The 17,280-nt window shown below is 35.4% G+C and overlaps 1 protein-coding gene across 2 annotated transcripts in view; it reads left to right on the top strand.

Annotated features, from left to right (window-relative positions):
- The first annotated feature begins 3,091 nt into the window (after positions 1-3,091).
- The window catches only part of LOC131940175 (uncharacterized), a 16,794-nt gene continuing 2,605 nt past the window's right edge, over positions 3,092-17,280 (top strand). The window contains exons 1-6 of one of the 2 annotated variants that reach the window (XM_059298799.1): positions 3,092-3,207; positions 3,671-3,811; positions 4,109-4,200; positions 6,905-7,106; positions 7,200-7,310; positions 15,729-15,817. In XM_059298799.1, the coding sequence (XP_059154782.1) occupies positions 3,674-3,811; positions 4,109-4,200; positions 6,905-7,106; positions 7,200-7,310; positions 15,729-15,817 (632 nt within the window). In that variant the 5' untranslated portion in view covers positions 3,092-3,207; positions 3,671-3,673. Of the gene's footprint in view, positions 3,233-3,670; positions 3,812-4,108; positions 4,201-6,904; positions 7,107-7,199; positions 7,311-15,728; positions 15,818-17,280 lie in introns of both variants that reach the window. The other variant, XM_059298800.1, reaches the window with a different exon arrangement.

Below are 17,280 nucleotides of genomic sequence, written 5' to 3'. Positions count from 1 at the left end.
TGTCTGTCTGTCTGTCTGTCTGTCTGTCTGTCTGTCTGTCTGTCTGTCTGTCTGTCTGTCTGTCTGTCTGTCTGTCTGTCTGTCTGTCTGTCTGTCTGTCTGTCTGTCTGTCTGTCTGTCTGTCTGTCTGTCTGTCTGTCTGTCTGTCTGTCTGTCTGTCTGTCTGTCTGTCTGTCTGTCTGTCTGTCTGTCTGTCTGTCTGTCTGTCTGTCTGTCTGTCTGTCTGTCTGTCTGTCTGTCTGTCTGTCTGTCTGTCTGTCTGTCTGTCTGTCTGTCTGTCTGTCTGATCAAAATATCTTACACGTATAACATGCTGCGAAAACCAAAGTCAATACAAGCTTTACTCTAACTGGCTTAATTGCTGTAACTGCTGTAAAATAAGTCATAAACCAAAGCTTTGAAGTTTTTCATTAAAAATACTAATGTGAGGTTCAGCAATTTGTTTTCCTTGCTAGTTGAAAAGTATTTTTAATAGGGACACCTTAAGTAGATGAATTTAATCGGACCAGTTGAGGTTGTGATCTATAATCAACCCAAGGCAATTGTAGCTCTTAACATGTTCGATGCTTCTATTGTCTATAATAATGCCTAAAGTGTTGGATGGAAGACGATGATGTTTCTGATGAGTAGTAAAGGGCATTGACTTAGTTTTATAGGGGTGAAGTTTAATTTTTGTTCATTTTTGCCCAGGTAACAAGCTTATTGGCCCATATTTTAAGTTTATATGTAACTGAGTCAGCACTGTCTGCAAAGACGTGAAACGAAGTATCAACAGAGAACATCTTTCACTGACCTGCGTTGATGTGCAATGCTAGATCATTAATGTATACTGAAAAAAGTACAGGACCTAAGGTTGAGCCCTGTGGAACCCACATACTAACATTTCTGTGAAGAAATTGTAGTAAGGTAAAACACACGATGAGATCTGTTAGATAAAAAAGGAATTAGTTTTTTAAGATGTATGGTGTGATCAATAGAATCAAAGGCTTTTCAGAAATTGATGAACAGCGTGCCATAATGTAGTTATTTGTTAATATTTTTGAGTCAGTTTTCATTTATTTAAATCAAAGCTGTGTGACAAGAATAAAGCTTTCTAGACCCAGATTGATGACTGTGGAAAAAATTATGCTTTTCTAGGTAGTTTGACATGCATTTTTCTATATGCATTTCTAATAGTTTGGAGAGGGAAGAAAGTATTGAAATTGGCGTGTAGTAATTAGGATCTTGGATGTTATCTTTTTTGTGTAGTGATATAACCTTAGCATAATTAAAATGTTTCTGGTAATATTGTTTGGCGATACAGAGGTTATAGTTATATGTCAAAACTTCAGAGAATATTGGAGCTGAAATCTTTAATACTTTATTAGAGATGTCTTCAAACAAAGTTGTTGTAGGCGGTCTAAGAGATCTTATGCTAACATAACTTCATGAACCATCAGAATGAGCAGAATTACAGAAATGTTTAAGCTTCTTGCTGATTGTGTAATTAGCATCTGTGTTGAGCGCTATCGATGATATGAAATTGACTACTGAAGTCATCAGCAGATATCTGGTATGTGCAGCTGTATGGCATGTATGTTTTTTCCTAATTATTTGATTTTTGGCCATCCAAATAGCAAATTAGATTTGCCTGACAACGTTTTTTTTAAATGCTCCTTCTTCAACCTACGCACCTAATGTATTTGCTAATTAAAGTCGTCAGTAGTTCCATTATAGAGACCGTGGAACCAGATTCATATTGATGAAATTAATATATATTTTTTTTGGGAACAACCACAGATGTCCACTAAATGCTGGTGCTGTGGCTCTATTCGCCATTACCAATATTTTTGGTTTGAGCTAATCTGGTGTGATTATGTTGTTTATAGCGACTCAATGTATAATGAATATATGAAAACCTTATTTAGCTCTTAGGATAAAACATGTACTCATGAGGATAGAAATGTGGAGACATGTACCCAGCAGAAATTCCCAGAATTAATTAGAATGTTGTTGACCATTAAAATGATATGAAGTGTATATGTCATCTTAGAGATATTGTTAGGTGGATGAGTATGTTGGACTACTGGTGTGTTGATTAAAGATAATTTTATTTGTTTACGAGAAGAGTGGGTAATGTATGATGTGTGATTCATCAGGGTATTTTGGTGCGAATAAATGTTGAGATATAACTAATGCATGGATTTGATGACTCAGATGAAAGTAGAGACGTTTTTGAGTAGAAACTGTTTATTATAGTATTCAAGCTAGAGAGATGTGGCTAGGTAGTGAGTGTGTGAGGTACACAGTGTCATGGGTATATTAAAGACAATTGTATCCTGAATAGAGAAGACCAGTATTTAAATAAAGACTTGAGAAAGAAAATAGTGGCCATCTTGTCGAGTGATTATAGCCTGTGTTGTTGTTACGTGTAACAGCTGATAATAATAGTGGCTTGCTTTACATGGTAGTGGGTCAAGTCTAGTTAAATTATCTCATAGCTCTATTACCTCCCCCCCCCCCCCGGCCTCCACTTGACAATACTAATTTCATCCAACAGCTTTAAGATCTAAACAAAATCAATAACTTATTAATGTTTGGAACATTTCGAACAACAGCCGATTTATCATAGGCGTTGTAAAATGTAAAATCTCCAAACATTTGCTAAATTAAAAAATGTTGTATTAGAGCAACAGTTTCTTCCCCAGTCTACCAAATTATGTGTTTTCCTGAGGAGCAAAGGGCTGCAGCTACAAATCTACCGATTCTTTGTTCATATGATATTCATCAACAAAATAAAAACATGGTTACCTACAAATAACACAGTATAACTCTTCTAAAATGTTTCCACAAATTGTGTAACATTTGTTAGTAGTAGATTTTCATCTAAATACATTTGGGAATAAAAAAAATGAAATAAAAATGATACTAATGAATACTTATGTATACAACTAATAGTTAGAGAAGCTGAGAGAAATAGGTTTGAATGAAACGCCTATGTTAAAAAACACGGAGTCACGTGATATCAAGACGGTAGTGTTTTGCTGGCCAATCAGACTTGAACACGTGAAGATGTTCATTTATAACTGTGGGTTATAATTGTTCAAGACTCCCTGTGGTAGTTGCGGTATTATTTCTTCATATATTGATGTGCTCGTTGATATTTGATTCTACTTTGTAGTACTTTACAGTCGGATAAACAATTGTGCAGTGGGAAAGAGGAACACAGTAGGTCTTAATTTTATACTGCGGGGTAAATATTATAATTTGTCTCTTTTAGCCGAACAGTTTGTACTAATTTATCAGGAGAAAATGCTTTTCTCCTGAAGAAAACACACCGAAGTTTTTTTTTTTGGGAAGCAAAAAATTTATAGATTTAAAATGTAGACTTACATTTTGATAAGTGCTGCAGTGTGACTAAGTTTTCTTTTCGGCCATGACGGTCATGGAGCAAGTGAAGTAGTTGACCTGTTTTTTTTTTTTACTTTGGTATACGATGAGATAATGTGGTCAACACTATGTCCTAACTGAGTGGTCTTACGGACGTTCTACTGATTTAAACTCAATACTTTTGAGTAAATAGTCTATCCCTCTATCGCTAGACCACGCCGTTCCAGTGTGACTAAATCTCGACACATAGAATATTATATTGAATTTTCAAAAATTGTATTTAAGGTATTATTTTTTTCAGAAAATGGATATCCTGAAGTTAACCTCATATTTACAGCCACTTCTTCTGATGAGCTTCATACAGGAAGCTACAGGGGAAAATATCTCCAGCAGTTATCCAGAATCTTTTCATACTCGTCAGAGTTCTTCAGGCAACAGATTGGTAATACTTTTTTTTGGTGGCAAGTATAATAATACACAAAACATATGGATTAATGAAAGTTCAATCCCTGTTTCTATTCATTAAGAATATACAAGAACGTTTAGGAAAGATTAATTCCGCTATCTATTCCCTTTTTATTGAAAAATTGTATAAAGCCTTTTTCTTAAAACATTTTTATTTATTTTTTTAATCTCATTTATTAAGTAATTGTCATTTTCATTTGAAGATATACATTTTTAAATTCTCAAAAACATGCAGCCTAGTCATGGCTTATAAAAAACCATTATAATTTTGCAGAGGAAAACATCCTACACTTATAACATCCTGTCAACATCCGGGAACCAAACGGCCTATACTATAAATGGATTCATCCCTTTAACTGCTGTAAGGTAAGTCATAAAACAAAGCTTTAAATTTTTGAATTAAAATTTGCTTAAGTTAAATGCAGATAACACAAAATAAGATACTTATGTATTTGTACTTATATACGCACTTATATACTCATGAACGTATGCTCTTTTGTACGTATGTGTGACAGTAGATATGAATGTATATACGATAGTTCGTTTTTAAATGTGTATGTAGACTATGTATGAAAAATTATTTTGGTATAATGGTCGTATAGATTTAGAATAACTAAATAAAAACGATCAACAATTAGCATATAGATAAGCACAGGAAAAATCTATATACTACTAAAACTCAAGTTTGTTTACATGTTTGAATATTTATTTGTTTGTTTGTCTGATTTGGTACTGTAAGGAAACTGCTCTATATGGGGGGCTGTAAAATAGTATATAGGTAGAGAACAATTTTTGTTTGCAGACATACTGTTAATCAGACATTTATTTAAAGACGTTAATTAATTTATTAGGTAGATTAACCACATTAATTGTAAATTTTTAGAACAATTGCTTAACTTTGACTGAATAGTAACGTTTAATAACTCATTTTTTTTGCTTGTTTGTTTTTCTTTTTTGTTATTGGGGAGAATCTGCATTATGTGTAGAGCTGTAAAATAGGATTTTGGGTGGTAAATATTGTTCTTTCTTAAACACACTGCTAATTACAGACTAATTTAAAGCCGTTAATTAAGTTATTGATATATTCATTGGTAGATTAACCACATTAATTATAAAAGTTTAGAACAATGACTTTAGTAATAGTAAATAGATTCATTTTCTTTATACAACGTATGTTTTCAATTATTTTTTCTTAAGGCCTATATGTGAATCATAAAGTTGACTATCAGGACCTCTCGTGGCACAGGGCAGGTGAAGTAGAGTTCACCTGTTTCTATGTTCTCAGCATATGAAGTGATAGTGTGGTCAGAGCCATGCTCGGCCGGAATCTTTTTTTTTTTAAAATACAAACATTTCTGAGACTTGGCGGGGCACTGGGCAGGTGAAGTAGAGTTTAGTAGAGTTTAGTAGAGTTTTTAAAATATAAAAAACGTCTTTTCGAATGTGGGGTCTGGTTATTTTGGGATGAAAAGTGATGGCAGACGTGATGACATTTATGGATGACCCCCCGAAACCCACAGTTATCTAACTAGATAATGGGTAGTCTAGTTATTTTTAAATATGTGGGTAGCTTTTAGTGCGGAGGGGGGGTGGACTGACATGAAATGCTGACTACGGTTAAATAAGTTGTAGCTTCCATTATGGGGGGTGGAATGCCATGGAAAGCTGACTAAGGTTGAATAAGTTAAGCGGTATCGAAGAGCTTGAGAGGAAGAATAAGAAAGTAGTTGCCAGAACGTAATGCTACGGGATGCGCATCTAACATGTTGGCCCGAGCTTGACACAGAAAAGTTGACACCATGTGGATGTCGATAGAAATCTTTTAGATTGTTAAATAGAAGCCTAGAGCCAGAGACACGAGGGAGAGATTAAACTCATGTTGATGTTCGAATATATCTGCTAGGTATGATGCTCTATCCAACCACTCTTTATCGTTAAAGTGTATTAAAAGGTCATGTTTCCCTTGTATTTCTAAGAACAACTTAATTTCATCTTTCAATACAAAAACACGATTCACATTATTTCCATTTACCGCCAGCGTACTGCAGTGTGGAAAAGCAAAACCTCCTGATCTTTATTCATGTCTTTGTACAGTTTTTTTTAAACATACGGATGTTTATGGCTCCAGATTAAAAATAATTTACGACTTTTATTAGCAGTGGAGTCGGAAGAGTCCTATTGGCGAGGGCATACCGATGAATCTTGCAGTGGATTCCCCTTGCTTATGGAGCTAATCTTTTACATTTACCTGAAAGCCAGATTTTGACCCAAATATAGATGGCACACCATCAGTACAAACCCCACAGCCGTTTTCCCATTTTAATCATCCAGTTTCAATAAACGTATTTATTTTCTCCATGATATTTTCACAAAATAGCAACACTTCTTTGCTATTATTTTTATGAATATATTTCACAAAGACCAGCAACTGCTAACACGAACTCACATCTGTTGATTCATAAATTGAAAAAGCAAACTGAAAAAGCAAATTGAAAAGCAAACAGTGGTGAAAGCTTGATTTAATTCAAAAAAATTCTTTAACATCTACGGACATATCTGCAATAAGCCGCTGAACAGTATTATTAGACAGATATATTTATTGCATCTTTACTGCAATAGAATCCCTAATCATTAATTTCACCATCTTCAACACGCAAGTGTTGGTAAGATTTACTCCTATTCGTTTGCTTCATATGCGAAAGAATATGCGAGAAAATTTAAGGGAATTCATTCCATATTTATTTTTTTTAAATGAAAATGCAGATCTTGTAATCAGTAATTAAAGATTTTCAAAAGGTAACTAAAAAACAATATTATTCAATGGGTGGGCATTCAAATATAACGACTCGAGGAGGATGGAGGGGAGAGGTTCCAAACTAGTCGATCTTCGTGTTTGCTTATGACCAGGTGATGTGGTTCTAAAGTATCGATATTTTGGTGAATGTTGTTTGATATCAAGTATGTATTGAAGACTAGGTGTAACAGAGGTGTGTGGATAAAAGTTGTGTAATTTTTGTATAAAAATTAAATCAACAACCATTGTCTTTATTTTGATGTTATCAACTCTCAGGTTTAATATTGAACTGTGTCCGGAATCCGATTGTTTCCCAGTCATTGCTTTTCAATTCAACGTCCGTCTGAATACAAATCTTGTGGTAAGGAATCATAAGACTAATGGTAAATGGGCCAGTGAAGAAACATATGGAGGTATGCCCTTCAGAAGAAATGCCAATTTCAAAGTAACAATTAAAATTACTGAAAGATGCTATGAGGTTGGTATACACAATTATTTTCTGGTCGAATTATTTTAACACTTCATTACTTCCGAATGAAAGAAAATCAATTCGAATTTTTAAATTTCACAGGTGTATGTTAACGGTGTTTATTTCTGCATGTATCTGTATGCAATCCAACCCGAAAATGTTAATTTCATCAAAGTTCATGGTGATGTTCAACTAAAAAGAATAGCTGCTGGTGTAAGTTGAATTTTTACGAGCTTTTATTTCCTTCATTTTAGTAAAGGTATCCAATAGATAATAAAATGATGCACCTATTTACTTTCTCGGATACGAAGTATAAAGAAAGTATTGAAATCACGCAAAAAAATCGAGATTTTTGCAAATCTCGACGTTTCACACCGACGGAGTCGGGAAAATCATAGTTTTGCAATCTTGTCCTTATTTCTCTATGTGTATGTGTATGTGTATGTGTATGTGTATGTGTATGTGTATGTGTATGTGTATGTGTATGTGTATGTGTATGTGTATGTGTATGTGTATGTGTATGTGTATGTGTATGTGTATGTGTATGTGTATGTGTATGTGTATGTGTATGTGTATGTGTATGTGTATGTGTATGTGTATGTGTATGTGTATGTGTATGTGTATGTGTATGTGTATGTGTATGTGTATGTGTATGTGTATGTGTATGTGTATGTGTATGTGTATGTGTATGTGTATGTGTATGTGTATGTGTATGTGTATGTGTATGTGTATGTGTATGTGTATGTGTATGTGTATGTGTATGTGTATGTGTATGTGTATGTGTATGTGTATGTGTATGTGTATGTGTATGTGTATGTGTATGTGTATGTGTATGTGTATGTGTATGTGTATGTGTATGTGTATGTGTATGTGTATGTGTATGTGTATGTGTATGTGTATGTGTATGTGTATGTGTATGTGTATGTGTATGTGTATGTGTATGTGTATGTGTATGTGTATGTGTATGTGTATGTGTATGTGTATGTGTATGTGTATGTGTATGTCTGTATGTCTGTGTCTCTGTGTCTCTGTGTCTCTGTGTCTCTGTGTCTCTGTGTGTCTGTGTGTCTGGGGTATGTGTGTCTGTGTGTCTGTGTGTCTGTGTGTCTGTGAACACGATAACTTGAGTACCTTTACAGCTGGGTTGATGAAACCAAAATTCCAGCGTTCTATGCGTAATCAAGTTGGAAAAACTGGGCTTTGCAATTCTCTCCGTATGTCTGTGCGTGTGTGTGTATGTGTGTGAGTGTGTAAACACTATAACTTGAGTACCGTTACAGCTATTATTATTATTAATCAAGTACTACATCAAATTTGTGGTTCTGTAGATCCGTATCATTTTTTGAGCGATTTCCGATAACCGGAAGTGGAACTTTTTTTACTTTGAATTGAGTACTGTTTCAGATAGATAAAAGATTTAATTCTATCAAATTTTGAGTAATTTCCTTTGACCGGAAGTAGTAATTTATGCTATTTCAGTTTTCTTAAAAACGCATGTACATTTTTAAAGTACTTATAACATTTCGCGCTGTAATACACATTTTGTTTTTATAATTAAATTGGTCTTCAAATTAAGTTTTGATTAACAGTTTGGTAAAAAAAAACATTTTTTATCTACCTTAATGCATATTTACAGCTCTACATATAGTGTAGATTCTCTCCTGTAACAACACAGACAAAAAAAAAATAAAAATATACAAACTTGTAAACATACTTGAGTTTTAATGGTATATAGATATTTAACTGGATAGGGATGGGGTTAAAATTAGCGTTATGTATTCTGATAGGCTTAGCAAGAAATGTTTGAATAGGTTAGGATAGTTTAAGGGATAGCGTTTGGCTTAAGAATGGGGTTCGGATAGGTTTGGGGCTGTAAATGTTCTTGATAACTGCAGGTTTTTAAAATTATTATTTAGATAATGTAGAGATAGTACTAACACCAAATACCCGGAGGGGCCCGGGTTATGGGGACTTTGTACAGTTTCACATAAAAAAAAACGCATGAGAAATTTTTAGTTAGCTTTAGTAACTAACACTTTTTAACAATCAAATGTTTAGGTATGAGTGTAAGTGTGTGAGAAGTTATATAGGCGATCAATTTACTATTCGGCTCTAGATACTGTTGATGATGATATTCAGATTAAAATTACGGTTTGAGGACGAGGGTGAGGGTTAGAGGGATTATAAGGGCTGGGGTGAGTGTGTGGATCAGGCTTAGGTTAACATTATCCCTCCGGGAGCCAAAACATTGTTTATCATACAGATCAAACAAACAGATCTACTGCAGCAGTGATTGTTCTACAGCAGGGGTCTCCAAACTACGGCCCGCGGGCCGAATGCGGCCCGCGAGGTCCTCTCATCCGGCCCGCGGCGATCTTTTTGTCCTCGGAAAAAAACGTTTGTTGGTGATGGCTGAGGAACTTTGCCCAGAAAAATCAAAGAAATATCTGGAACTAACTGGCCCCCGAACTGAAATTTGATAGTTAATGCGGCCCTCGGAATGAAAAGTTTGGAAACCCCTGTTCTACAGTAACTAACACACCGTTGCATAGACAAGAAAACAACATGAGCTCTAGTGTGAAAGATTGACAAATTTTCAAATCAATTCCATCACTTATCACAACTCTTTGAATTATTAATACTAATAGTTTCGCTGTCTGTCTATCTATCTATCTATCTGACAAGAACGCTGTAGAGAAAACACAAGGAAATTAAAAACATGCATAGTATTTCGTTAAACGAAGTATGACGTCGACACATTTAGCACAGAGTAGAAAATAATCTCAAACCGGAGAGTGCACACAGTAATATGACGTCATTGATTTTCGAGTAAACATTGAATAAAAAGGAAATTTTGTCTTATCTAAGTGGTTTGCGTGAAGAGTTTCTTTCATACAATTCTTCGGGCAGGGGCGAAGCCCCACCCCCGCGTAAGAACGTCTGAGCCCCCCCCCCCCCCTCCCTAACTCAAAAGAAATTTCTTCATCGATACTCTATAATAAAATTACCGCCTAATTAATGTGTCTAATCTAAAAAGTGGTTTTCTTGCAATTTCTTTAATGCAATTCTTCGGGTAGTGGCTAAGCGCGACACCAGTGTTTCTTTCAGCCTTTTTCCTCCCCGGAGAGGGGTGGGGGTACTTGAAATTTTCGGGGGCGGGGGTAGAATTTTCTGGGAGGGGGCGGGCACTGGAAAAAGTATATAATTATATTTCGTTGAATGGGACGGTAGACATGTTTTGGGGTGTATGTGTGGGGGGGGGGCGGAGCCCCCTCCTCCCAAGTAGGGTTGCCTGAAAGAAACTCTAAATGCGACTTTTGTCATGAATAAGATTAGGTGCATGGTTTAGGGATATGCCTATGACTATATTTTGTATAAATTAAAGTACAGAGAAAATAGACAGCACTATCAACCTAGCGCCCGTTGTATCCTTCCTCAACGGGCCATTTTTCTCGTTCTATATAATAGTTTCGCTGTGTATCTATCTGTGTATCTATGTATCTATCTGACAAGAACGCTCTAGAGAAAACACAAGCAATTTAAAAACTTTCACAGTGAAACGAAAACGAAATATGACGTCACATTTAGCATATAGTAAAAATAATCTCAAGCCGGAGAGTGCACACAGTAATATGACGTCATTGATTCTCGAGTAAACATTGAATAAAAAGGCAATTTTGACTAATCTAAGTGGTTTGCGTGAAGAGTTTCTTTCATACAATTCTTCGGGTAGGGGCGAAGCCCCACCCCCGCGTAAGAACGCCTGAGCCCCCCCCCCAACTTAAAAATTTTTTTTTCATCGATACTCTATAATAAAATTACCGCCTAATTAATGTGTCTAATCTAAAAAGTGGTTTTCTTGCAATTTCTTTAATGCAATTCTTCGGGTAGTGGCTAAGCGCGACACCAGTGTTTCTTTCAGACTTTTTCCTCCCTGGAGGGGGGAATTTTTCTAATCTAAAAAGTGTTTTGCGAGTACAGTTTTTTTTCATGCATCTCTTTCCGTAAGGGCGAAGCCCCGCCAAGGTTCTTCCTTTAGTTTGTATGATCTACAAATGCGACCAGTGTTTCTTTCAGACTTTTCCCTCCCCGGCGAGGTGTGGGGGTTGTTGAATTTTTTGGGGACTGGGGGGTAGAATTTTCTGGGAGGGGGCGGACACTGGAAAACGTATATAATTATATTTCGTTGAATGGGACGGTAGACATGTTTTGGGGTGTGTGTGGGGGGGGGGGGAGCCCCCTCCTCCCAAGTAGAGTTGCCTCAAAGAAACTCTAAATGCGACTTTTGTCATGAATGAGATTAGGTGCATGGTTTAGGGATATGCCTATGACTATATTTTGTATAAATTAAAGTACCGATTCTGGATAAAAATCCGTTTTCTATGTCATTTTTGTTTCCGGTTAATTGAATTAAGATGGTGATTTTGGTTTTGGTTTTAGTTTATAGAAAATAGACAGCACTATCAACCTAGCGCCCATTGTATCCTTCCTCAACCGGCGATTTTTCTCGTAGTCTAATAAGGGTGCTCATTTTAATAATTTTGTACTAAACTGATTAAAAAGCATTAGAGACAAAATATCCCCGACAAAATATATCAAGGATACATGACCAAATCTCTCAGGATAAAAAATATCAGGACAAAATATATCAGGACAAATATTACCATGGACAATGATCGCTGGCAAAATATCTCAAACAAAATATCTTAATAAAAAATAAATGTTTATATTATATAAAATTATTTTAATAGATTTTAACTTTTTAAATCGATTATCATTTGCTTTTTATATATCTTTTTTCCTCACACGTAATAATTGTGAGGAAAGGTTTGTCGCATAGGTTTGTTACATTACATTAAACGTAATGAAATTGATTACAAATATATTCGAAGATTAAAAAAAAAACTAAGTTTCAATAGACAGTGAAGGTGGTTTTGTCAAGCATAAGACAATCCTACTACATCTGAATGACGAATCTAGATCAAAAGAATTCATCTATGTAAGGAGGGGCTATGAAAAGATGTAGCAAGGTTGCCGCTCACTTTATTGGCGGAGACATGCCCTAAGAGAGAGGATGTTCGCTCTCTGTGGACAATACAACTATCGTTTATAGTCAATAGTGATATTTAGGTCACACTCGGGTGATCACGGGACAAATGTTTATTTAAACCATAGTGTTCATTGCAAAGCAAAGTTAATTATAGTATACATTCCATCAAAGCAGTTTTACTTGTGATAATCTAACTTTAGCCTCTCTCTTTACATTGCTCACGGGACAAATGTTTATTTAAACCATAGCGTTCGTTGCAAAGCAAAGTTAATTATAGTATGCATTCCAACGAAGCAGTTACTGGTGATCATCTAACTTCAGCCTCTTTCTTTACATCGCTCAAAGGCATCTTCTCTTCTAAGATTTCAGATTTATACTAGACAAAAGCCAGCAAAGAAATTCTAATGTTACATTTCTGTTGAGGATCTGCTAAAATAAAATTGTTACATTACGATCATGAACACCCAATCACGTTTTAGGGATCCATTTCACGTGTTTCTAACAATAATATAACTAAGAATTTTAAAAAATTTTAATTCTATGCATTTTCATGTCTTATACAATCAATAAAAAATCCTGTTTAAAAATGTAGTTTAACTCATTCATTTGGTACATTTCACAATTATAATGTATGAAAAAATAAATCCACCTGACAGTTTAAAAACAATTAAATTGACTAAAATCCTCATAAATACAATAGATATTTTGCTCTGAGATTTTTTGTCTGAGATATTTTTTCTAAGAGCATTTTTGCTCATGGTATCATTTTCCTATTATATTTGTCCAGATACCATAACGTAAAGAAAATATTAAATACACTAACATTGCTAAAACATTTTAAACGGATCAATGTCAAATATCATTTTCGTTTAGATTCCTAGAAAAAATTGATACATTTTAATAATAATAGGGTCGAAAAACTAGTTAGTTAAACTTTTTTGTAATTTTGCCAAGCGAGGTAATTTAAAAATAAATTCAATTCAAGATAATGATAAAAAATGTTAAGGCCAAATTTCCAAGAGGGAATTATTGTTGGAATAATATAATTAGCAAAATGTTAATAAAAATTCTGCAGAGGACATTACTGTAAGAGGACATTATCGTTGGAATATTATAATTAGCATGGATTGATAAAAGGCAATCTTTTATTTATTTTGTTCACTCAACGTACTGTTTACTAATTATAATTTTGAATCTACTATTCCGCACTATCAAATTCGTTATGTGCGCAATGGATTTAGTCATGAAACTCTATTTTAATTTTTTATAATTTAAAGTACTAAAAATAAAAGGCATAAATTTATAAAGTGCAATATGGTAGGTAAAACACGGATATTTTAAATACTGCCTTTTATTTATTTTATACACTGAACGTACAGTTTACTAATTATTATTCTATATTTCGGTTTGCGGACAAGCTGGGGGTTTTATAATCGTTCACTGAATCAGGCGCGACTGCCGGTGCTCGGACAGGGTGTAATTTGGCGCCACGGGCTAGACTATGAGCACTATGCGTTTATTTCGCATTTAAGTCATGTTTATGTTATGAGTGTTCTCTCTTGTGCTTGTGTTGCGTTTGTGTTTTAGTGTGTGTTTGCATTGTGTTTGTTTGCATTATGTTTGTGTTTTCTTTTGTTTTTATGTTGTGTTTATGTTTTCTTTTGTGTTTTTTTGTGTTTGTGTTTGTGTTGTGTTTGTGTTGTGTTTGTGTTGTGTTTGTGTTGTGTTTGTGTTGTGTTTGTGTTGTGTTTGTGTTGTGTTTGTGTTGTGTTTGTGTTGTGTTTGTGTTGTGTTGTGTTTGTGTTGTGTTTGTGTTGTGTTTGTGTTTTCTCTTGTGTTTTCTCTTGTGTTTGTGTTTCTATTGTGTTGCAATGTGTTGTGTTTGTGTTTAGTTTTGTTCTGTTCCCAAGTTGGGACATTCAAAAAAGATTTACCGTGGCCGAGCACAGGGGTGCACCTCTAAAAACGGCCCGGGACCAATTGGGCCCCGTCAAATCGGCCCTGTTAATATGACCCCGTCAAATCCACCCCCGACAAAACGACCCCGTCCAAATAGCCCCGTCAAAAGGGCCCCAGACTTATTGGCTGCCGTCAAATGGGCTCCCGTCATACTGACTCGCGACATATAGGCACCCGAGAAATGGGCTACCGACATTTAGGCTTCCGACAAATGGACTCCCGACATATTATCTCCCGACAAATAGGCTCAGGACATATTGGCTCGCGACAAAGCGGCTCTCGACATATTGGCTCCCGACATAAGGGCTCACGACATATTGGCTACCGACAAACGGGCTCCCGACATATTGGCTTCCGACAAAATGACTCCCGACATATCGGCTCCAGACAAACGAAACGCATTGGCATAAATGTAATCATTTGTCCTACATCCACTACCACCATAACCTCTTTAAAATGCCTGCATGAAATTGTTTTTCATGAACCAACATCAATTCACAAACAAATCTAGCCCTTAACAGCTAAATTCCACCAATTCTAAAATTTTGATAATTTTTAATTTACAACCGAAAAGATCTGTTGGTTAAAAGCAAGCACAGAAGTGTAAATGTGTGATATACATGATGTTTACACGATAACGACATTTTGTTTTGATAACCTACAAGCATATTGCTGGTAGGAATGTACAGCGTGGACCCCTCTCCCCACACACTGAGTTGGAACAGCCTAAAAACGACTCACTTATGGAAGTCATAGATAGATGACCCTTAAATTAAAACATACTATTTTTTATACTAAATAAAATGTTATAAAAATAAGGCCTGTTTAACAAGAGATGCATAAGTTATATTACTTAAGAGTGTTAGATAAGCTAACTCTAAAGAATATTGATGAAGGTGTCCCACTGGCAGGTTTCATATTCGATGAGACTGTTTTGCCGGGAGACTTAGTCTCTACGGGAACCGTATTGTCAGTGGTCCTTTTGTCGTGAGCCAAACTGACGGGAGCCTATTTGTCGGGAGTCGTAATGACGGGAGCCGTTTTGTGGAAAAGCTAAATGGCGGTAGCCTGTTTGTCGAGATTGGTAATGACGGGGGCCGTTGTGTCGAGAAACTAAATGACGGGAGCCTATATGTCGGGAACCTTATTGACTGGGGCCCTTTTGTCAAGAGCCTATATGACGGGAGCCTATTTGTTGGCAGCCTATATGACTGGGTCAATATGTCGCTGGCCCTTTTGTCGGGGTCGATGTGACGGGGCTTTTATGTCGGGGCCGATTTGTAGGGATCGTATTGACGTGGCTATTTTGTCACTGGCCGTTTTGACGCCCGTACGGTGCACGGGTATGCAGCTAGTATATATATATATATATGTATATATATATATATATATATATATATATATATATATACATATATATATATATATATATATATATATATATATATATATATATATATATATATATATATATATATATATATATATATATATATATATATATATATAATTTTGTTTGTGGGGGGGGGGGGGGGGCTTTTTCTAGTTCCGCCACTGCTTCTACTTTGTACATTACGTCACCCCACGCCATGCTACGCTACGATATTTTATTTGATTTCCAGGTTGAAAGTACAAGATTATATATACGCAGAAACATTGCAGTTGGTGATAGAGTGCGATCTGAACTTTCACCGAGAGCGACAGCAGTTACGTAAGTATTTTTCCTTGTTCTTTTCGACTGTTCAATTAATTTGGAATTTTCTATAGATGGATCGGATATATGAAAGATGCAAGGTGCTGACACTTTTCTTTCAGTAGTTATCTCAACTTCTGCGACATTCGTTGAAAATTAAAAACAAATCTTTCCTTTGAAGAGTACAGGCCGCTTGTTTAAATATTTGTTATTATAGCCGCCCACGCTTTTATTTATAGTGATATAAGTAGTAGTGCATTGTAACAACATCAATTTCATTGTTGTTATTGTGGGTACGTTTAATAAACTCACACGAGCAATAGTAGTAACTTCAACTATAACTTTATTTACACTTTATACAGAGAATTAATAGATCCATAGTAAATCCATAGTCACAACTTGTATAAGTACAATCACAGTCACGAATCAAAGTGACGTAGTGACATCCTACATTCACAGCCACAGTCTCCAAGTCCAAGTCCTTTCATTCACCTTGCGCTCCCCTTTTATTCCCCACTTTCTCTCCCCTTACGTCAATGAGCGATCTCACCCAAAAACATGGAAAAACACATGACGATCGCTCAGACAGTCCTTCCGCTAGCCAGGTACTCTACATTAATGCAACTTCATGTAAAACACAATAATATAAACATATCGAATTATACAGTCTGTGACATGCATTAATATATTTATATTAATTTTTTTTATATTTAAAGTAACCGCAGATTTATCATATTTTTAAAAAAAAAATATATTTAATAAAAAATTGTAATATTTTTTTTTCTTTTTAGTGCATTTATAAAAGCTTGTAATTATAAACGTTTTTATATATTTATTATGTTTATACTTTTTAGCATTAACGAGTTATACGCATGTTAAGACAATATAGTGTAGCAACAAATATAATGATACACAATTTGAAATGTGTAACTGGTTGAACGGGCTCAAATTCCCGTGAGGCGGGTGTAGGCGTGACTTTCGTTGGACAATGTGATGACGCAACAATCTCATCTCAACGCTGGTTGAGACGTCTACGTCCTTAGAGTGGTTATACAATGAAACGAAGCTGGGCTGATGCGATGACGAACAATGACGTAACATTCCGTCGCTAGGAACTTCTAGCGCAGTGGTTCCCAACCTTTTATGGGTGACGACCCCCTTTCATAAAACGTTAGTGACCCGCGACCCCCATATATTTAACAAGTCGAAATTAGTAAAGAAAATAATAAGCACTAAATTAATATTTTCTAGTAGACTTTCAATATGAATTATTTTTGATAACTATTTTAATACGATGAGCAAAATTACACGCTATTAACAAGCATTAACTAGTATTAACAATTAAATTTTGCAAATTTAAGAATTCATCTTGTTATTCATCGGCAATGCTGGTAACATCAAGGAAAGCAGAGAATGGGTGACAATGCAGATTCTTCTTCTTTCAGCTCAGGGAAATAACGCCGCAGTTCGTTGTCAAGAGA

This window comes from Physella acuta, unplaced genomic scaffold (genome assembly GCF_028476545.2).
Source record: "Physella acuta isolate Inbredline_101_S28 unplaced genomic scaffold, ASM2847654v3 ptg000310l, whole genome shotgun sequence".
NCBI classification, from domain to species: domain Eukaryota; kingdom Metazoa; phylum Mollusca; class Gastropoda; family Physidae; genus Physella; species Physella acuta.
The sequence above is the reverse complement of the archived record's forward strand: the minus strand, read 5'-3'. Positions and strand labels throughout refer to the sequence as shown.